The sequence below is a fragment of the Trichechus manatus genome, unplaced genomic scaffold, assembly GCF_000243295.1.
Source record: "Trichechus manatus latirostris isolate Lorelei unplaced genomic scaffold, TriManLat1.0 scaffold00054, whole genome shotgun sequence".
Lineage (NCBI taxonomy): Eukaryota > Metazoa > Chordata > Mammalia > Sirenia > Trichechidae > Trichechus > Trichechus manatus.
Genome location: NW_004443990.1, coordinates 14,880,617 through 14,903,044, shown reverse-complemented (window position 1 = coordinate 14,903,044; position 22,428 = coordinate 14,880,617). Strand labels below are relative to the sequence as shown.

The following is a 22,428-nucleotide window of genomic DNA, read 5'->3' as shown; positions in this document are numbered from 1 at the left end:
ACTTTGTTCTTAGTATTATTCACTCCCCCAAACATTCAGGCTGGAAACCCAGGACTCACCTTTCATTCTTCCCTTTCCTCTGTATCTAATCAACCACTAAATCCTATCAATTCTATTGATTTGAACCCCTCAACATGGACAGACTCTGCCTAGGTTTTCCTAGTGTGGCTACAGTAGGGCAATTACTTTCACAAACTCAAACTAGCTATAAGTAACGCTATCACCAATATGGTAAAAATGCAAAAAATTTAGCAATCTCTTAACCTTGGGTCCATTATCAATGTCAGGGGAAGTCAAGAAACTGTATGTACATTTTCTGTATGTGCATTTTGCTAATGAAAGATTTTCATTAGTTTCTCCCAATGTCCCAACTAAAAAAGACTAAAAACCGCAATCCTTTATGCCTGTGCACACATTCTTTCTGGTTCATAGTTGTGCCTTTATAGAGACACCTTTGGAAGATGAAATACATTTCTATTAAAGTACCTGTAGCTATGGATGGGGTTTTAAGAAGAACCCAAATACCGACACCTATTTGAGGTAGGCCTTATAACTGAATGCACCGGCATTCACCTCCTTGGAGAGGAAGTTGCCGGCAGGGCCAAGCGCAGTCGGGAGCGCTGGACAGCAGTCCCGACCAGGCCATTAACAGGCTGTGGGACCTTGGACAAATTCCGTGCCCTCTCTGGGCCTCAGTTTCCACATCTGCAAATTGGAAATTGAACCAAATGGTCTTTTAAGATCCTTCCCAGCTGAGAGCCTGGTACTAAATAGGCCTAGTTATTAAAGCAGCTTCCTGTGGGCGCGGTACAGGGCTTTAACGGTCTCCCTCCCCCGCTGAGGCCCGCAAAATCCTCACTCAACACACCCCTCGGAGTGACGGCGCTATGCCAACCACAGCCCGAGGCGGCCCCAACACAGCTCCACCCCTTCCCGGAGGCGTCCCATCGTGCCCCGCGCTAGGCCCCTAAAGCGGCCAGGCGCCTCCCGCCTTTCCGCGGAGCCGACCCCGAACTCCTCTCCCCACTTCTCCCGGGCGCCCGAGTCTATCAACGTCTAGTACCCAGCCAATCACCCAGCCTCGGAGTCTTGCCTTTGACCCACCCTCCTCCCAGAGCTTAGCCAGTCTGAGCCCACGGCCTTTGCCAGACCAATCCAATCAGCGGCCGGCTCAAACCTGCCCCACCCCGACCTCCCTTCCCTCGGCCAGTCCGCGTGCCCCATTCCGCTGCCCGCCCAGCCAACCCGGTCCTTGAAACCAGCGGGCGAATCGGTGCAGGGCGGCCCTTCAATGCTAGCCGCCTGGCCAATTGGGGATTCCGCGTGGCCATGGCGGCAGCCAATCGACGTGGAGCGCGGTGCCGCCGCGGAGAGGTCCGGCCCGAATATCCCTCCGCCTCCCTCTCTCCCTCCCTGCGAGCCGCCGTTCACTTACTGCCTCCCTTCCTTCTTTCTCCCTCCGCCACCCGAGCACCAGCCGCGCTCTGAGCTGCCCCCGGGGTCCCTCCCCCGCCGCCAGAGGAGCAGCTGCCGCCAGCGCCAGCAGCAAATTAGGAGGGAGGAAGGAAGGAAACAAGGAAGGAAGGGGGCCGGAGTGACTAGCAAGAGGGAGCCGGTGAATGGGCTTGTGGTGACCCCCGCCCCCCACCCCACCCTCCCTTCCCACCCGACCCCCAACCCCCAACCCCAGTTAGAGCCGCCGCCCGAGAGGCCGGACCGTCGTTTTAGGAGGAGTCGCCGCCACCACCGTCGCCATGGAGCTGATCACTATCCTCGAGAAGACCGTATCTCCTGGTAGGACCCGGGGGCCGGGGGGTCGGGCTGAGGTGATTTCAAGTGGGGGGAGGGGAGGCCCTGCTCCTCTGACCCTGTCCCCTTTCCCACTTTCCTTCCCCCTAGATCGGCTTGAACTGGAAGCGGCGCAGAAGTTCCTGGAGCGTGCGGCCGTAGAGAACCTGGTGCGTGCCACCCTGCTGTACCCCATCCCGCCGCCTTCTCATCCCCTAGGTCCGGGGCCTTCCCGCCCTCCTAGAGGCCCAGGCCTCGGGAACCCACCCCGCCCCATCCCGTCCCCCTCCCCCCCACCCTGGTCCAACCTAACCCCGCCATCGGGAAGCCGGTGGGTGTGTCCCGCCCCAGGCCCCGGCGTCTGGCCAATGGCGCGGCGCGCCGGGGTGACTGCCACCCAATCGCCGCGCGGCCTGAGGGCGGCGGTGCGGCGGGAGGGAGAAAGAGGGAGGAAAGGGAAGTTAGGTTGCGCGGCGCTGCGTGTTCAGCGGGGGTGGGGGTGGGGGAGCCGGGCCTAAGGGCCATGTGGAAGCTCCGAGCCCAGCTGCGAGCCCTGTTCTGAACTGTGCCGGCTTTTCCTTCCTGTCCCTTGGCCTTTGGGGTTCTCCACCTACTTCCCAGAGCTCTACCCTTTCCTAGCTCCCTTGGTCTGTGCTCCTGGCTAGGGTTGGCACCCGAATGCCTCTTAACCCATTCCCATTAATACTTCTCCTTATTCTGCCCGGTTATTCGTCTCCTGGGGTGTTTTTTTTTTTTTTTTTAACTTTGATGAGCAGAGACTTAATCTCTAGGGATTTGCACGCAGACAACAGACTAGAGCTCATTTTTGAGGAGATCGGGCCTATTTCCTGATGAAATCACAGAGGGAAGTTCTTTGTTTTTCATGTTTTCAAATTTAAAAGGCACAGAAAAAATGAAGATAAGCCTACTACAGTATAAAGACTGGTCTGCTGTATAAAAATGATTTCAACATCCCATGTGCCAGTTATGTTTTTCTCTGGGGATGGGAGCAGAGGGAAGGGTGGATGATGCTTGACGTCTTATAAAGGTAATAGGTAATGTGTAGATAACACTATAACAAAATGTGTTTCTTTGAGTTTTCTAGGCAAAATAATTAAGCCAAAAGAAAAAAAGGCAAGACTTGTTTCACACAAACTACCTTTAGGTGATATTTTTTGTTCAAATAAAAACTAGTTTTTACTGACTTTTTTACCCTTATCTTTCCTGAGGAAAGATTTTTACATTAGTATAGACTGATAATATTACATTTGGAATATATTCCTATTTCTGCTAATTTACGAGAGGTCTTTTATTCTTAAAACATTTTTTTTAGTGGTATAAAATTAGTAAGACTTTTAGGAATATCTTCTGCTGTGATTAGAATTTTAGGTGCCAGGCAGTACTTGTTAGTGGTAAGAAACTATCTGCTTCTGGCTTTTTCTGTTAACTTTTCCATTTGAACAGAGCTTCTTTTCTGGAGGGGAAGGAGGTGTGTATGTTAAAATTTTTAAACTAAGTAGCTTTTCTTTGGGGACCTGTGCATTACAAAAGATTGAGTGTGCCTTTCAGGGCTCCACTATGTTTAGTGCACAACTTATGTCCAAAATGTATGGGAGCATTTATTTAGTGTGTTAACTATTAAATATAAAGTCAGTTTTCTCGGAACAACTTGTCTTGACATTTTTTATCCTTTCAATTTAATTTTCTAAATATTTATCAGTTCTTCCTTATAAATCTACTTTTTTCACTGCTCCCTTTTTGCAGATACAGCCTTGTCCACACCTGCAACTAAAATAATAGAGGATGGGCTCCTAAGTCTATGTTTTAGGCTTATTGATAAGTATTTTTCTTATTCAGGATTGTTTGCTTCCATTAGTTCAAAAGCCACCCTCAGTTTCATGTTTTCAGACTAAGGTTTTTTTGAAAGAAAAATAGTTTTACTTTCTACCCTGTCATAATGTATTTGTTTGTTCTACAAATATTTATTGAATATCAGGCATTATTGTAGATGTTTGGGACATTTCAGTATACATAGAAGAATCCATTGACTACCAGATTGTCAACTTTGCTTCAATTCTGGGAATTTAATGTAAAGATTAGACCATTAAGACCCAGTGTTTTTCATAGGAAAATCTATAGCTTCTTGTGAGTGCTGTTTGAAGCTTCATGAGAAAGAAGATGGATGACTTTAATATGTAGCTATTTGGGGAATTTTGTAAGAGATTTATAATTTGCCCTAAAAGAGGAAAAAAGTTTTTCTCAATGGTTTGGTGTTCATGAGCTAGCCTCAGTTGGTGAAATTCTCAAAAGATGTTTTTATTTGCATATACATCTTCTCTTAACAGCCTACTTTCCTTGTGGAACTGTCCAGAGTGCTGGCAAATCCAGGAAACAGTCAGGTTGCCAGAGTTGCAGCTGGTCTACAAATCAAGAACTCTTTGACATCTAAGGATCCAGACATCAAGGCACAATATCAACAGAGATGGCTTGCTATTGATGCTAATGCTCGACGGGAAGTCAAGAACTATGTAAGTAACTTTCATTTCCTTTTGGTCATATTCCCTAGGGAACAAGAAACATCTGTCAGTTCTTTTGTCATTTGCATGAGATAGAGCTGACAGTGTGATAGGTTTCTGAGATGTAGACTTCGCTTGAAGATAAAAACTGTATTTGATTTAAATCTTTCTCAATTCAGCTTGTCCATTTCCATTGAAGGATTGAGATTTTTTTTTTTTTCCAGGTAACTGAGGTGGACTGCAGCACTTTGGGAAACTTTATTTAGATGCTAGAGTTGATGATTAAAGGAGTTTGTAGAATCTTTTTGGTGAACTGAAGATATAAATTGGTTTTCCCAAACTCTTAAGTGGTCACAATCACATGGGGAATTTGTTAATAATGAGTACGTCCAGGCTCCCTCCAGAGCTTCTGATTTGGTAGGTCCGGATTGAGGCCCAGGAATATTTTTAAAACTGTCTTCTCAAGTGATCCTTCCACAGTTCAGGCAGCACCTAGCTTTCTGGTGAATTTCTGCTGTGCTGTGGATATTTCTCTTTCTTTGATGGTTTATGCATAGTACTGTTTGGAGCCATAGGGAAATTAAATGATCTCTTGGCCCTTTCAGGGCCAAAGAGTTTTTAAAATATGATTATGGCACTTAATGGTGCTTTTATTTACTTAGCAAATTATGAAAAACTTTCTGATAAACACCTGCTCTTTTCAAGGCATTAGAAGAGTAAGGTGAGTTTTCCCAGTATTTGAGGAAAATCGAATGTCCCTTGTTGCTTTGCATCATGGAGTTCTTGTGACTTCAGTTAGAAATGCATGATTGTAGGTGAAGCAGAGAATTCAGAATATGTGAACAGATGTGTTTTTTTTTTTTTTTTTTTTTTTTTTTTTAATTAGGGAGGTTCTTTAGTGGCCTGTATTACCGGGATAAGGCACAAAGGGGAGTAAGTTTAGCATCTGTGCAGTCATCAGTTGGTCTTTGGTTTTTGAGGGGAAACTATTAGGGGATTACTATATGTGTGTGTGTGCAGGTCAAGGTTATGTGCCTTATTTGCCATTTCCTGGTTCTGAGTGTCAGCATTAGGTAGATTAGTGATCCTTAAGGGAACAGCTACCCTTTCTTTCTGGTTATGTACCTCCTTCCCTCCATGGAGGTGCCCACGACAGGGAACTAGGTTATGAAAGCTAGCTTATTTTGAATCTCCTTGGAATATGTTATATAGAGCTATTTGTATTTATATAGGGTGTTATTATGTAATAACATTTTAATACCCCTTCTCAGCAATTTGACATAAATGAAATTTATTTATTGCATCATCTTGATGGTTATCAGGCCCATTTGATTTCTCATTCCCTCTCCCCAGTTACATAATAATAAATGAGATAAGATAAAATGGAAATGGTAATTGACTTTTTTTTTTTTTTTGGCACATCATTCTTAGCACCAAAATTTTTAAAAATTTGCATCAGAATTTATATAGGCATGGTTGAATCTTTGCACTTGAAAAAAACTTAACATTCATCTTGGGTTTTTTTCCTTTTTCCTAGCACATCTGATAGTACTGTCTCTCAGTGCTGGTGGTCATTTCTTTTTTGAAATCTGGATTTTAGGACACGTTTGATTGTTAATTTCTTATTCCACTCATTTCTGATAATTGAGTATTATTAGGGCTACCTCTGGATTTAAAAAAAACAAAACAAAACAAAAAAGTTCAGTTCTTGGGAGTTGAACATCTGTAGCCTCTAAATCACCTCATGTAATACTAAGGGTCTTGTAGAATCAATTTAAAGGAGAAAAGATAAACATAGAATGAGATTTAAGTATTAATATAAAGGTGTCCTGGACTGGGGCTGTTAATACCTGTTCAGCCATTGCCATTTTGGACAGTTCATCTCATGTTTTTGATGTACAGTTTTTATTAAAGTCCATTCTAGCTCTGCTAGTCCTAGAGAACAAAAGAAAACCTTCATTTAGAATCAGTCAGAGCTGTTAATGTTGTTGGGCAAAGCTGGTGGGGTTTGGCAGGGATGATGACATACTGTATAAAGGGGGAAGATGTTGAGTTCATTATTAGCCTCTAGTTACAAAGCAGGATACTAAGTGACCTGGCCCAGTCAGCAGAGCTGGCCTGAAATTTTTGGCAGCTACTTGTTGTCCTGTGTCTATGCCACAGTTAACTGCTTGCCTTTTGAGTGGACTGATGATTCTTAGTGAGTTCATTTGACTGAATTAGCTAATCATGGTAATGATTAACCCTGGGTCTATTGTGGCTTCATCCTTCATTTGTACCTGTGCCTTTAACCTTTATATATATGCTTGTGTGGTTACCATTTCAAACAAGACGTGTTTAATGACTAGCAGATCCCATATTAATTGGCATATCTGACTTGTTCTGGGTATTTGTTGATGAGGTGGGGGACAGATTTTGATTTCTTGGGCAAACAGAACTAATCTCAGATTGGAAGTTAAATAGGGATTGGTTCTTAGGTGTTGGTAACATCAGTAACTTTGTTTCTGCATTTAGTGATGTTGTTACTTGACCAAGCCCTTTCCATGTATCAGACTCACCTGAACACCCTAGAGTTGGCCTCACTCTAGAGTCCCACACTTGTCTCCACAAAGCATAGCTTAAGACTGGGCAGCCTTCCTTTGTATCACAGGAGCCTGGGAGTTGAATTTTGTCCCCACCCCATGCTGCCTTTTAATGCTACCTCCCCTTACTGCTAGTTTCCTGCCTTGTGTTGAAATGTGAGGTGTGAGGCTTGGAGAATTCCATTTGGAAGCAAGATTGGTTAGTTTTGTTTTTAGACTCTGGAGCCATGGGAATTGTGTTGGTACTGACGCTGGGTCTTTGCTACATCTGAATATACTGCATCTGCCTTTTGTAACTTTTTTATTCTCATTCTGTAAGAATTCAGGTGAGACTGATCTAAGAGGTGTAGTGGGAAAAATGTGCTCAAATAGTGTTAGAAATTGATTTTTTTTTTTTTTTGCAGGTTTTGCAGACTTTGGGCACAGAAACCTACCGGCCTAGTTCTGCCTCTCAGTGTGTGGCTGGTATTGCTTGTGCAGAGATCCCAGTGAACCAGTGGCCAGAACTCATTCCTCAGCTAGTGGCCAATGTCACAAACCCCAACAGCACAGAGCACATGAAAGAGTCGACATTGGAAGCTATTGGTTACATTTGCCAAGATATAGTAAGTGCTTGCCTGATGTATCTAATGTGTATATCTCTGATTCCCTCTTTGTGATTTGCATGGTATTAAACCAAACACACTGCTGTCGAGTCGATTCCTACTTGTAGCAACCTACAGGACAGAGTAGAACTGCCCTATGGGGTTTCCAATACTAAATCTTTACAGAAGCAGACTGCCACATCTTTCTCCTGCAGAGTGGCTGGTGGGCTCAAACCACTGACCTTTTGGTTAGCAGCTGAGCGCTTTAACCACTGTGCCACCAGGGCTTCTTGCATGATATTAGGATTACTTTTTATTAGGCTATGAAGAAAACCAAGCTACTGCAGAGTTATTTGATAATAGAAGTACCTTATTTGTTGCTTTAGATCTGTAAATTCGGTTAGTTACTGTTACGTATTGAATTGTGTCCCCTAAAAATACATGTTGTAAATCCTAACCTCTCTGCCTATGGTTATAATCTCATTTGGGAATGGGTTGTCTTGGTTATATTAATGAGGCAGAATTCGTGCAGGATGTGTCTTGAGTCAATCTCTTGGGATATAAAAGATTAAACAAGCAAGTCAGCAAGGAGAGATGGGAAAAGATAGATTCCAAGCCACATGAAGATTGTCCAGGTGCAGAAGCTCAAGAGAGACAAGGACTTTTCTCCAGAGCTGGCAGAAAGAGAAAGCCATCCCCTAGAGCCAACACCCTGAATTCAAACTTCTAGCTTCCTAAACTGTGAGAAAATAAATTTGTTTGTTAAAGCCACCCACTTGTAGTATTTAGGTTATAGCAGCACTAGATAACTAAGGCAATTTACCGTATCCTCACATTGCTAGTCATGCCCTAAAGTAAAGAGATTTGAGAGTCACACACTCACAATGGGAATCCATATATTTGGAGAGGTTTAGATTCTAGACTTTTTAAATGAGGATATTTTCTACCTTGGAGTGTCTCTGAGCTGATCCTTTTCCTCAGGATCTTTAACGTACCACGGGTGCTGTGATACTTCTACTACTTTACAGAAAAAATTTGCCGACCCCTGGAGCCACAACATAGTATTTTAATGTGGCCCTCCTAGGGCTGCTCTTGCTGATGAGTTCCCCACTCTTGGTGTCTGTTTTGATATGCAGACTTGACGAAGTAAAGAAGTCTACAGAATTTAACCTGAACTTCACCTCACTAGATGTTGTAGCCAGGTGTTAGCCCTTTTCCCTGTGATGTCCTGAAGTATATACTTAATTTGGTACGGATGGCCTGAAGGAAAAAAAAACAGCAGACTGCCATCTTCATTTACACAGAAGGAAAAGAAAGCCAGTATTACATTATACCAAGAGTCATTTTGCTGAGAAACTCAGAGGTGAAGTTGATACATGTAACTTGTTTCATTTCATTTTTGGACTACCAGTGCCATGGGATATTTGGCAGGTGGTTTGCAGTGCTGTCCCTAAATGGAAATGTGTGTGAAAAGATCAAAGAAAGTCATAATACTCCCTCGAGTAGATTTTATCATTAAAAGGACTGCTGATTAGTTGTGAGCTTGTTACTAGATTCACCACCACACTTTTCTGCTTGTTTCAGGACCCAGAGCAGCTACAGGATAAATCCAATGAGATTCTGACTGCCATAATCCAGGGAATGAGGAAAGAAGAGCCTAGTAATAATGTGAAGCTAGCAGCTACTAACGCACTCCTGAACTCATTGGAGTTCACCAAAGCAAACTTTGACAAAGAGGTAAATTTCTTTTGACGAGAAGGTGTATAGGTTAAGAGGGTGAGAAATGAGAGTGGGTTTTTGTTTGTTTGTTTTTTAAGGTTTATAGTTAGAAAAAAAAAAAGCTTATGACTTACTACCATCTTGTTTACAAACATTTGATTCCGTTGTAGTAGGGGTATGTATTAGTCAGGCATGGCCATGGTGTAAGTGCTTGCCACTTCTCCTCAGGCTCTTAGAAACAATATGTAATCTAAAATGTTCTAAGCTTAGGTTTTTTGTTTTTGCATTTCAAGGTGCGGGTATGTTTTGAAATTTAAAAAAATACAGAAATTAGGCTGTTTTATACCTCCTTAGGAAGATGCTTTTGAAAATTCTATAAACGTTTTGTGTCTGTGCTTGAAGTTCATTACTCTGTGCTTCCCTTTACTCACCACATTTCATGGATTTGCCATCTCCCAGAAAACAAATTTCATCTCTGTAGTAAAGCAGATATTTTCAATTCTCTTACATTTTAGATACAAGGAAATTGGTTTTCCTGCACATAATTTTTTTTAAACCATCTTTATTTAAATCCTGTGACCTACATTTTCCTGTCTCCTTCCTCTCTGAAGTTTTGTTAGTGAAGCTCATTTTGGAGATTAGGAAGATTAGGGTCCTCGTTAGAGTACAGGTCATATAGCAGATACTGGGGGCAAACTGTTATAAAGCCTTCATAGTGCCTTTATTGTTTCTAGGAAAAGCTACTTGATTGATTATACCAGGGTTGTGTGGGGCCTGAGAGAGGTTCTCCTTGTAGACTCTGTAGCAGTTCTTGCATGTGTGGTTTATGCTGTCCTAATTCTCTTTATTCTTCTGCAGTCTGAAAGGCACTTTATTATGCAGGTGGTCTGTGAAGCCACACAGTGTCCAGATACAAGGGTAAGTGAGAGTGTCCGGATATAAGGGAAAGTGTGGGGTCCTATGAAAAATCTGTCTTAAGGCTTTCCTAGGATGCTAGCTCTAACATGTAATTGTTTGAAATACCGGGAATCACATTTCTTCAGAAATAAGGTTTGACTAATTTTATCATTAATAAGAATTTTTCTCCAACATAGTTGAGACGGAAGAACAATACTTAGAAAATTACCGTAATGGAAATTGCCATCTTGCCATCCTCTTAAAAGATTTAGAGGAGAAATGGTTTTTGATGAGCTTTGCTACTTAATTACCCTAAGTTATTCAAGTGATCGTTTTGAATTATAGCCATTGAAACAGCTTTGATGTTGCTGTAACCTAAACCTGACCCTTCAAGCAGATGAGAGTAACATCTTCAGCCTCAGTGGCATCAGTGAGTTTAGCTGCGTCATTGAGCCCACAGGCATCTTTAAAGCAAAAAAAAAAAAGGCGGGGGTGGGGTGGTGGTGGTGGATAATTAAATAGGAAAGGATAAAGAAAAAGTTGAGGAAGAGGTTCATTTTCTGGGGAAATAACATTATATGTACCTCAGTCAACCATTTAGATTATTGACCCATTTTCGTTATTTACTTTTGTCAGATTGCATTGTTATTTTAGTAAACTGTTAATCTACTCTTCGTAAAAGGTACGAGTGGCTGCATTACAGAATCTGGTGAAGATAATGTCCTTGTATTATCAGTACATGGAGACTTATATGGGTCCTGCTCTTTTTGCCGTAAGTATTTTTATTTTATATGATTTGAGCTTGTGGCTAATTGCAAAGCCCATCCTTCTTAGTTGCTGTTTTGTCACTTCTGTAATTTTTGACTGAATATTGTAAAATCAAGGAAATTTCTTGAGTCTGAATGTATACTCATCGGCGTCATGCCAAGAAAACTTGCGCTTTGTGCTGGTAAAAAGTGTTTTTAAAAAAATCTGCTTCCTGTTTCTACTTTTCATTTCAGACCTAGCTTTCATAAGTCTACATTTTTGAAACTTGGATATCTATGGTAAAGAGGGAGTCTAATTTGAACGAGCACTTACTTGGGGCCTGGGGTGTCAAATTTTTTCTTTTAAGATCACAATTGAAGCAATGAAAAGTGACATTGATGAGGTGGCACTACAAGGGATAGAATTCTGGTCCAATGTCTGTGATGAGGAAATGGATCTGGCTATTGAGGCTTCAGAGGTGAGCCTGGGAAGGGGTGGGCATAGGGGGAGAGCTTTAATTCTCAGTGGGCTTTGGGACGTATCTCATTTGTGAGTTGTTATTCTTCTGCTGGGAAAGCGTTTATTCTGACTTGGCTTTAAGAATATCTCCATTTCTGGAAATTTCTGCTAGCCAAAACCCCTCATAAGGGAGACAGATCAGTAAAAAGGCATTCCATGTTTTTACTGGTTTATTGTAAATACCGATTTTAGTACTGTGGACACAAGGGGGCAGCAGGCTATCACAGTTTAAGGAGGTGACACCTAATGCAGGATTATTTCCTGTCTGAAGTTCCAATGCAAGTGTGGGATGTATAATAGATACTTTACTAGTTCCGGTGAAGGAATCAGATGGGGGGAAGGGGTAGTTCTGCGCTTGCAGTCTTTGGACCCAAGCTTTGTTTCCAAGCCTGGTTGTCTTTATGTACTTCAGAAACACAATGTCAAGTAAATTTGGTGCACCTCTTGTCATCATTTAGATGACAGCTTGTTAATACGAATTGAGCTTGTGTGGAAAGAATGTAGTTTTTAGAAAGTTGTCTTGGTCTGTTAAGGTAGCCTGTATATATATGGCCTAAAGGAGTCTCAGGGAAGTAAGACAAAAAAATGAGCACCTCCAAAGATCACAGCAGATATTACCATTTGTCCCATATGTTTCTGCTATGAACCCCTTACCAGCTCTCATTGTGTGCCTTTAGTATATAGCTTGTTTGCTACTGTTTGGAATTTGCTGTATGTTTTCTCTTCAGGCAGCAGAACAAGGACGGCCCCCTGAGCACACCAGCAAGTTTTATGCCAAGGGAGCACTGCAGTACCTGGTTCCAATCCTCACACAGACACTAACTAAACAGGTGAGTTACCTTCCAAATCTAGCTAGGTAAGCGATGAAACCTTGTAAGGGTTGGTGGTTTGCTGTGGAAGAGTTTCCATGAAAAAACTTGGCACCACCTCAACTATTGGATGTTCTGCTATAGATGACTCAGGGATAGCCTAGGCTCTTGAGTTGTTTGTGAAGAAGGATTGGGTCTGAACATTTCAGCTGCATCTTGATCAGGAATGAGCCACACTCACTGCTCTGATTTCCTGAGTGCTATGTTTTTCAAACAAGAGGTACACTGTATAAAAGTGACAGTAAAGAAAGGTTGGGAATAGATGTGCTAGTTTTAGGCCACTCAAATGTTTGTTCTAATATCTGGGATATTTTCATGGGTTCACAGGATATATGTACATTTTAAATGCTGATGAGGTGGGATATGACTTATTATCTTGGTTACCATTGTTTTCTTCCTTCCGTATCACACAGTTTTTCTTGGTTTGGTGTTGAAAAGGTTCTTTCTGTCACTCATCTCTTCTGGTGCATGGGAAATATTACCGAAGAGCTGGCAGTGCTCTGAGGAAACAGTATTGGTGACTTTGAGCACTGTAGAATATCTTTGTACACAGGAATATAATTTGTACATGGCTTTTTCAATGTAGCAGTCTTAAGATAAGTAGAGATGTATTTGGTTTGAAATGGATTGGGCGTTCCCTTAAATTTTCATCTCATCTTTCAGTTTTGCAGTTGCTGTTCTTTATCTTTTGACCTTAGAGTCTTCACTTTTGTATGTTTTTGTGTTTTTCTCATTTGGGAACAAGTCTTTTCTTTAGATATGTAATTTTCTGAAACTGCATAGGGCTAGGCTTTGGTTTGCCACGAGTAGCAGTTGCCTATATCAATTACAATTACATTTATTAATTTTGCTTTTCCTTCTCCCAGTTCCCCTCTGCTCCCCTCTGTTGAAATGTTGGAATTTTGGCTGTCAGAGGCAACTGTAATATTGCCTTAGGGACTTGGGGAGAAAGGGAGCAGGGCTGCTCAGTGTAGTGTTTTAACTTTCACAATTAAGTAATCTGTTCACTCTTACTATTGAAGTGTGAATGGCCACAATAAGGAAGATACATCTTGAATTCTAATTTAATGGAAGTCTGAATGGAATCTCTTTTGTTTTGTTTTGTTTTGTTTTTTTTTGTTTTTGAAACACAACTAGCCCTCCGGAAGCCCCTCTTAAATCTCCCTCCCAGTCACCACTGCCTCCCTCAAAGGGAACCACTGTCCTGATTTTTAACTCTCTAGGTTAGTTTTGATTAATTTTGAAGTTTTTGTATAACCAGAATCATACAATATATATTCTTTTGTTCTGCCTTTTACTCTACACAGTTGAGATTCATCCATGCTGTTGCATGTAGTCATAGTTTGTTCATTTTCGTTGTATAGTACTAGTGGGGTCTTCTTCCATCTGCATCTTGTTTAACAAAGGCTTACTGTGATGAGTCTTCGTGGAAGGGATAAACTATAAAAGTGTTTTATGTTTTATTTCTTCGAAGCTTAAATTCAAAAGACATTTGGGAGTAGTTGGAGGATCCTTTGAGGTAAAATGATTCTTTGAACAAAACCTTAACTAGTACCACATTCTTTCACCAGGATGAAAATGATGATGATGATGACTGGAACCCCTGCAAAGCAGCAGGAGTGTGTCTCATGCTTCTGGCCACCTGCTGTGAAGATGACATTGTCCCGCATGTCCTCCCCTTTATTAAAGAACACATCAAGAACCCTGATTGGCGGTACCGGGATGTAGCGGTGATGGCTTTTGGCTGTATCTTGGAAGGACCAGAGCCCAATCAGCTCAAACCACTAGTTATACAGGTCAGCTCAAACTACTAGTTATACAGATGAAGCCAAGGGAGTTTGGGGGTGGAAAGTGGGATACATATTGCTTATTTATGCTTTTTGCTTGAAAGTGTGCCTTTGTTTTAAAAACAGTTGTAAATAGTTGTTGCAAAGGTTATTTCTGCATAGTTACTTGCTATCAGTGAGCGATAAAGTAGTTTTACTACCTTTTTAAAAAACTTATTATTACATAAATCATAGGACCTAGAAACTTGAAAAATGCAGACAGAAAAGGCCAAAAAGAAAAAAGTCACCTTTAATCTCATTGCCCAGGGATAACCTTCTTAATTCTTGGTAGTTACATTTCCAATTTTTTTCTGTGTGCAACAGGATGAAAATTTTACTGTGCAGTCTTACAGCTATTTTTTCTTTACTTAGTACTGTATCGTAAACATTTCCCCGTAATTTTTATTGATGGCATCATTCCATCCTTTGAATATAATGACATTTATGTAGTGAAAGTTCTCTGTGGGAATGTTGTATTTATTTTACTATTATACATGACATAGAAGTCCATTATAATTGAGTTTAGTGCATATGGAACTCAGCCTTTCAGGATATAGCCAGATGCCATCACAGCTGCATCCTGGGATCTCTGAGTAATTGAGTGAAGACCACTGAAAGCATTCACACCAAACTCTTTAACTCCATTCTGGGATTTGGTGAAGACAAAAAGATGAAGACTTTTTCACTTTACTTACTTTCATTACATTGTTTGGTATTTTTTGAGCATATCTTTTAAAATTACAATGCTTTGAGTTAAAACCCATTCATCAGTATTCACTCTTTTGAGGTAGTAGGCTGCATGAATTTTAATATTCGTTTTGCTTTGCTAGTAACTATTGTATTTTCAGGCTATGCCCACCCTAATAGAATTAATGAAAGACCCCAGTGTAGTCGTTCGAGATACAACTGCATGGACTGTGGGCAGAATTTGTGAACTGCTCCCTGAAGCTGCCATCAATGATGTCTACTTGGCTCCCCTGATGCAATGTCTGATTGAGGGCCTTAGTGCTGAACCCAGAGTGGCTTCAAATGTGTGCTGGGTAAGGGATTTTCTTCCTGGTGAAACAAGGAGCTTGGTTGAGCCATTGGCAAGGAAGTAGTAGGAGGTGTGGGAGGAAAATGGGTCTACCTCACTGACAGGCTTTTTCTAAAAGACTAGCATCTCCTTTCTAATTTCTTCAGTTAAAATGTGGGGGTGATGCCAACTGCAAGAGCCAGTGGGAGCTTTTGACTCATGGTGACTAGTTCCCAAACCACTTAGAACAGTCAGGCTAACCCAGCGGGAGAACTACTTGGATTCAATTCTCTTTTTTCAGTTGTTTGGGGACAGGAATTTTTGATTAAGGTAGACAGTTGCTGGCTACAAAAAGTATGATTGCTGAGATGGGGGCAAGAGGGAAGTAAGGTAGGCGGCCTAAATGCTGAGTCAGTATAGGCTGAATGTAGTTCATTAGGGACCTTTGGGGCCGTTGGGGAGGAAGGTGAAATGAAGGCGTGGAACTAAAAGCAGAAAAAGTTGAGGATTCACTAGCGTTGATTTATCTTTAGGTTATTTAGAAAGGACACTGTCCAAGGTATCTTAAGAAAACATCAGTTAACCCTGGAATGGGATTCTTGTCAGGACTGATGTTAAATCTTTCTGGCTTTCAGGCTTTCTCTAGTCTGGCTGAAGCTGCTTATGAAGCTGCAGACGTAGCTGATGATCAGGAAGAACCAGCTACCTATTGCTTATCCTCTTCATTTGAACTCATAGTTCAGAAGCTTCTGGAGACCACAGACAGGTAACTGGTCTTCCATAGAAATGTATGGTTGAGTTGCATCCGACTCCTGTAGTCTTCTGTCTGGGGGCTATCTAGGTCAATCATAAAAACATTGAGACAGGATGAGATTTTACATGAGCTGAAGGAATGAAAGGGATCCTATAGTAGATTGATTATTTGTTTAAAATTAGAGAGACAGAAATATAGATTTGTCCCATTTACAATTATAGTCTGAAAATAGTCTCATTTCTCCACTGCCTTTTAGTTCCCCTTTTAGAGAGTAGTTGATCTAAAGAGGTCTCCTTAATTTTATAATGTCGACAGTTTAATATCAGTATTTGATCATGGTGTAAGAGAAAGGTAGTGCTTATTATGAGTTCAGTTGCCATACCACCTCAGTAACCACCATTTATGTTACTGGATGAGGAATTTTGTATCAAACAGTTGATTGACAGATGAGCTTTTGAAATGTAGGGACTATAGGTTGGGGACAACCTTTTAATCATACTCTGGTTTTGTATGAGCGAAATGAACCATCAGGATCTTTTGTGCTTAACTAGTTCGTCTCCACACCTGTTCAGGATTGTATGTAAAGGCATCTCATGGATGAATGAAGAAAATTGAGGTGTTTTTTTTCTTAACTCATCAGGCAACCTCTGGCATTGTCCACACGGGTTCTTAAGTGTTTCAGGCCAGGCTTCTTTTTTTCTCTATAATTTTATCCCATTTCTTAAACAGCTGTTATGGATTTTAACCTGGTCTAAAGACCATAACGAACATAGTCATTGATTCCTGGCTGTTGTGTTGCCAAACTCCAGACCAGGTTTACAAGCACATGAGTTTCTGGGTTCTTAATTTCGGTGAGACAATACAGATTATAAGAAGTCCTCTGCCCTTTCTTCTTCTCAGTTGAGGCTTTAAGGCTTTTGCTGTGTGTTCCTTCCAGGCCTGATGGACATCAGAACAACCTGAGGAGTGCTGCCTATGAATCTCTGATGGAAATTGTGAAAAACAGTGCCAAGGATTGTTACCCTGCCGTTCAAAAAACTACTCTGGTCATTATGGAGCGACTGCAGCAAGTGCTTCAGATGGAGGTGAGGCTTAGGGCTTCTGGCTGTTGGTGGGAAGAGTGCATTCTTCTCATGTATAGCTCTGTTTTCAAGGCTATTCTCTATTTTTGGTGTTTAAGTATATTATCTGAAAGATAATAAGACTTAGAGTATTACAACTTGACGTTTGTGTTGCTGTTCAGTTTATTCATACGTACACCATGGTGTATGTACTGTTTTTAATTTACTTTCCTGCGTTAGTGTCAGTAAAAATTATTATCCCAGCAAACCTAGCAAAAACGGAAGTTTTTATTTAGAACCCTTCTAGGTTTTTATTTAGAACACGGTGAGTGATTTCCTTTTCTTCTCTTAACAGTCACATATCCAGAGCACATCTGATAGGATCCAGTTCAATGACCTTCAGTCTTTACTGTGTGCAACTCTTCAGGTATGATGGAGCTTTATCACTTCTTAATATCTCCGGGGAAGAGGAAATTTGTATCTCAGGATGATAAATTCATGTACATACAGAACTCTTGAAATGGTTCTCAGAAGGTTTTGGTCTGTGGCTGATTGGAAGAATAATTTTCCGTGGATGCTGAAAGACCTAATATGTTTCTTGAACAGCGTAGGGAAGGAAAGTTCTTGGTTTGTGGAGCTAGGTTTGTGTTGGCCGGTTTTAGTCTTTGGTTTTCATTAGGTTGTCCAAGCCTAACTGAGTCAGATTTGAATTCCCAGCTATAAAAATACAGCCTTGAATTTCTACCATCTTTTGAAAGGGCATTTATGGAAGCTTTATTGAAATTTACATAATTTATAGTCAGTAATTGTTTAGCAGTACCTACTTCTGGGTGGTGCGAACAGTTAATGTGCTTGGCTGCTAACCCAAAGGTTGGTGGTGCAAGTCTACCCAGAGGCACCTTGAAAGAAAGGCCAGGTCATCTGCTTTTGAAAAATCAGCCATTGACAATCCTATCGAGCACAGTTCTTCTCTGGAACACATGGGGTCACGTTGACGGCAACTGGTTTTTTAAGTGTTCACAACGGACTTTCTAAGAGACTGAAAAAACTAAAATAAAATGGCACTCCCCATTTACGAAGTGGCTGAGGAGCTATTCCTTTTGCTACCAGAGGACAGGAAAACCCTGGGACTTGTCTAAAGCTTAAATAGGTACTAGATTGTAGTATTCACTGACACTAATTAGGTCATCTTATCTGTGAACTCCCTTTTCAACTTGATGGCAATCGGTTTTTGTTTTTTGGGGGAGAGGGGGTTATTTCTTAAAACATGACTCCTAAAGGATCTTTTCTTTTTCAACAGATAAAATATAGGAATGATCCAGTAGTAACATCATTTGAAACAAATGAAAGGGTGAGGAGGGAGGTTTGGGGAATACATACTGAATTGAGAGAAGTCAGGCTATTTATTGACCAGCATCTTTCAATGTATTAGGATACAGGAAAGGTTGCTTTTTGTTTGTTTTATGGGTAGGAACACTTAATACGACGTGACCTTCTTTAAAACGGAAATAATTCAACTGCCATTCCGTAAGAGTGGAGTATGGAAGCTACTGACAGATTTGTCAGACATAAGTGAAATGCAGAGATGACTTTCTGCACCAGGGAGAATCATCTCATGTTGATTCTGAATTGGGAAATAGAAGGCATATAAAGTGAATGTTTTGATGCAGATGATTTGCATTGTCAAAGCTCTTGAGCATCAAAGTGTCTTCAGCCTTTTCAGAAATAAAAATCAAAGGACTGGATGAGAAAGGTGTAGTGTTCTGATTGGAGGGTTTGGAACTGTCAGATTCTGAACTCCTGTTGATTTCACAGAATGTTCTCCGGAAAGTACAGCATCAAGATGCTTTGCAGATCTCTGATGTGGTCATGGCCTCCCTGTTAAGGATGTTCCAGAGCACAGCTGGGTCTGGGGGAGTGCAAGAGGATGCCCTGATGGCAGTTAGCACATTAGTGGAAGGTCAGTGAGCCGAAATTGGACAGGGAATGTCTTTAGAATGTAGCAGTTTAAATGGCCTTGAAGAATTTTTGACTGCCAAAAGCATACTCTTCCTGTCTCATTTACTGGAGCATGAGTCAGTTCAAAGTTGGATTGGACTTAGGTATAAATTGGTATAACTGCCTTGCCAGAAGTAAGTGGGGAGCCAGTTTATGACTTTGTCACATTGGCAACCTGTTTTGGAGAAAACTGTTACCACCTACCTGATGTTCATCAGGCTCCCCACTCCCACCCACTCCCTGTCCTGAAAGTCTACTTGCTTTGCTGGGATTTGGCTTCTGTCAAAGATGGAAGAAGCATAGGTTTCTGTTTTCTTTCCTGGCTCCTCCTGTAATCTTTTGGAGTCAAGTTGACACATCGTGGTAGCTAGTGTGGGATGGAATGAAACATTGAAAAAGTTCAAGGAAATAAATCATTTTCTGATTATTACATGTCTGACTGTGATAAATTGCTTTTGGTAAGGCATATCTTAAGGCTCTTTGAAAGCCACTAAAGAGCACTTAAGAAACCTGGAATGCCCCCTTTCAGGAGTAGCCTGTAAGGTGTGTTACTAAGGCCATTACCTGAGGACCAAATCTATTTCTGGCATAAAGAGCATATGTCCAACTGCTCTGGCAACATGTGACCACCCTAAAAGGGCAATGAAGTTAATTTTGGCTTCTCAGAATAGCTGATTTGGATATGAAGTCCAAAGCTGCTTTTGCTGGCTGTGGCTTGGTAAGCCTTTGATGGGATTGCTTAGGGACCCTGTTTTCAAGCTGGCCGCCAGAGAGGACATGTTATAATCAGACTAGGGGTTGGACAAGTACGGCTAGCTCAGCCAATTCAAAATTGCCTTCGACATTGCTTGAGCGCCAAACCACTTTGTTGTTTCAGCCAGAGCGAAATCCCTTTCTGTAGAGAGTTGACATTATCTCCAGGATATAAGAGTTAGGCCCTTCCAGCAGTTATGGATTTGGCTTATCTTAGACAGCCTTAATGTCTTCATGATGGGATTAGTAATTAATCCATACTCCACCCAACCTATTAAGTGGAGTTGAGTACATTTTGGGAGAGCTAGGATATCTGTGCTAACCTGTATAATATCTTGTGGTGCTGCTGTTAGCTAATAGTTTGTTTTATTGCAGTGTTGGGTGGTGAATTCCTAAAGTACATGGAGGCCTTTAAACCCTTCCTGGGCATTGGATTGAAAAATTATGCTGAGTACCAGGTAGGATATGCTCTTTGAGATAATATATTTATATTACTCATATCTGATAGTCATTGTAGTACAGACAAATCAGGTTCTTGTAGTTTAGGTAGTTCTTCTTTATGCATCTTCCCAAGTATTAGCTGCTTTATTTGTTGCTCTGAGTGTCTGAACTGGAAGTAGTCTGTGAAAAACAGGATATTGGATGCTCCAGATAAGGGAGCACGAGATGATTGTTTGCCTAGGCAGTAGCGATGTAAAGTTGTGCTGTTGGCACCCTAAAGATTTAGCAAGGCACTTTTTTTTTTGTTTTTTTTTTTTTCAGACTACCTGCCTCTATTTTTCTTGGTGAATATTGGTTTTTCTGTCCTTTCTTGGTGATATTTTGGATATTTCTAGTTATCTTCCTGCCGTGTTGGATATTTTCTCTTTGACTGTAGGTTTAAGTGATAAAGGACCAGCTAGGTAAAAATAATGCCTTACTTCTGTAGGTGACCTTTTCTGTTTGGAAGATTATTTATTTGATTCTTTGCAGGTTTGTTTGGCAGCTGTGGGCTTAGTGGGAGACTTATGCCGTGCCCTGCAGTCCAACATCTTACCTTTCTGTGATGAGGTGATGCAGCTGCTACTGGAGAATTTAGGGGTGAGTGTCTACACATTTAGTTAACCAGTTTAACCAGTTTTCAAAGAAACGATCAGTTGGAAAGACAATTAAACATTAAGATATCCATGACAGGGAGCTGGAAGTTCCCAGAACAATGGCTGTGGACATATGAAGAAGAGAAATACTAGCTTTCAGAAGATGGTTCTACAGTGAGGTTGTAAAGTTAAAGTAATTCAGAAAAGCATAAAGGAAAATAAAAATATGTAGTACCTCTATCCAGAGATAACCACTATTTTTGTGTATACCCAGTTCTGCCGCTTACTTATGTGATAACAAGTTACTGAACTCTTAAGCTTCAGTCTCCTTGCCTGAGCATCTGAACTGAAAGTGTAGTTGTATGTGTAACATGAGAATAACAGTATTTGTATTAGCGTTCTCTAACAACTGATACGTGGCTCAAATGGGAATGGTTATAAGCTGCAAAGGACCATTCAGATATTTAATATCAGTAGTTGTTATAAATAAATAAAAGTTTCTTGTGTCTTTGGATGGACTAAACAGATTTTGACTGTTAATTTTTCTTTTTCCTTGTCAGAATGAGAATGTCCACAGGTCTGTGAAGCCACAGATTCTGTCAGTGTTTGGTGATATTGCCCTTGCTATTGGTGGAGAGTTTAAAAAATACCTTGAGGTAGTATTGAATACTCTTCAGCAGGCTTCCCAAGCCCAGGTGGACAAGGTATGTTTAAAGCTATCTTGCTGATCTGTAAGCCCAACCCTAATTGGAGGAGAGGAGCTTTTGACAAACATACAACCAAATGTGATCAGTGGGGTTTCTGTTCTTTGTCTTTTACAGTCAGACTATGACATGGTGGATTATCTGAATGAGCTAAGGGAAGGCTGCTTGGAAGCCTATACTGGAATCGTCCAGGGATTGAAGGGGGATCAGGAGAACGTACACCGTTGAGTATACCACCAATTTATTTAGTCTATTGGCCAGTGTGTACCTAACCAAACGGGCTGTGTTTTTCATTCCGTAGCTCACTTGTAAATTAGCACCTGTTGCTTAAAGGAGGGGTGGGGAGGAGGAAGGAGGAGCAGTTCCCTAACGAAGAGAGTAGCTATGTATGGGGGTATAGAACTGCTGCCCCTTCTTTGTCCCATATATCTTGAGCATTGCAAGCGATGAGACCCAGCAAGGTTGTTGGAAAAATCTGTGACAGAGATGCTGGTTGCTTTCTGCACTGACCAGTGGCCGTTGTTGAGCCTCAGTGGAACCGAATTGGAGGACTAGGAATCAGAAGTCTGTATTACCTGATGTTTTATTACTGACTGGGGACATATTTATACTTTCCCCTTTGACATCACTGGCTTTGAGGGGAAAATTCCATTATTACCTTCCATATTATTCTGTCTGCTTATAGGGTAAGGAGTATCTGTCTCTTCTTTAGACTTTGATGAATGAAATTTTAATCTGAGGAATAATAATTAGGCATAACTGTGTGTTACTGGTTATCCCACCTGAATCTCACTGATGGGGTTAGAATACTTGGAAATTAAAAAAAAAATACTTGGAAATTTTGAAGAGGAGTGTAGTCCTGTCAAATGTGGGACAACTTTGTCAGACCCTCTTTTTCTTTTATAGCGGATGTGATGCTGGTCCAACCCAGAGTAGAATTTATTCTGTCTTTCATTGACCACATTGCTGGAGATGAGGATCATACAGATGGAGTAGTAGCTTGTGCTGCTGGACTGATAG

General features: G+C 41.2%; 1 protein-coding gene across 1 annotated transcript in view; it reads left to right on the top strand.

The window, feature by feature from the left end:
* Positions 1 to 1,677: 1,677 nt before the first annotated feature.
* Positions 1,678 to 22,428, top strand: part of KPNB1 (karyopherin subunit beta 1) — a 24,067-nt gene continuing 3,316 nt past the window's right edge. The window contains exons 1-20 of the mRNA XM_023732803.1: positions 1,678 to 1,794; positions 1,900 to 1,958; positions 4,134 to 4,316; positions 7,291 to 7,491; positions 9,055 to 9,207; positions 10,048 to 10,107; positions 10,769 to 10,858; positions 11,201 to 11,311; positions 12,081 to 12,182; positions 13,793 to 14,017; positions 14,896 to 15,087; positions 15,698 to 15,828; positions 16,754 to 16,901; positions 17,233 to 17,304; positions 18,693 to 18,837; positions 20,004 to 20,086; positions 20,601 to 20,708; positions 21,265 to 21,408; positions 21,526 to 21,631; positions 22,315 to 22,428. Coding sequence (XP_023588571.1) covers positions 1,755 to 1,794; positions 1,900 to 1,958; positions 4,134 to 4,316; positions 7,291 to 7,491; positions 9,055 to 9,207; positions 10,048 to 10,107; positions 10,769 to 10,858; positions 11,201 to 11,311; positions 12,081 to 12,182; positions 13,793 to 14,017; positions 14,896 to 15,087; positions 15,698 to 15,828; positions 16,754 to 16,901; positions 17,233 to 17,304; positions 18,693 to 18,837; positions 20,004 to 20,086; positions 20,601 to 20,708; positions 21,265 to 21,408; positions 21,526 to 21,631; positions 22,315 to 22,428 — 2,467 coding nt within the window. The 5' untranslated portion in view covers positions 1,678 to 1,754. The remainder of the gene's footprint in view (positions 1,795 to 1,899; positions 1,959 to 4,133; positions 4,317 to 7,290; positions 7,492 to 9,054; positions 9,208 to 10,047; positions 10,108 to 10,768; positions 10,859 to 11,200; positions 11,312 to 12,080; positions 12,183 to 13,792; positions 14,018 to 14,895; positions 15,088 to 15,697; positions 15,829 to 16,753; positions 16,902 to 17,232; positions 17,305 to 18,692; positions 18,838 to 20,003; positions 20,087 to 20,600; positions 20,709 to 21,264; positions 21,409 to 21,525; positions 21,632 to 22,314) is intronic.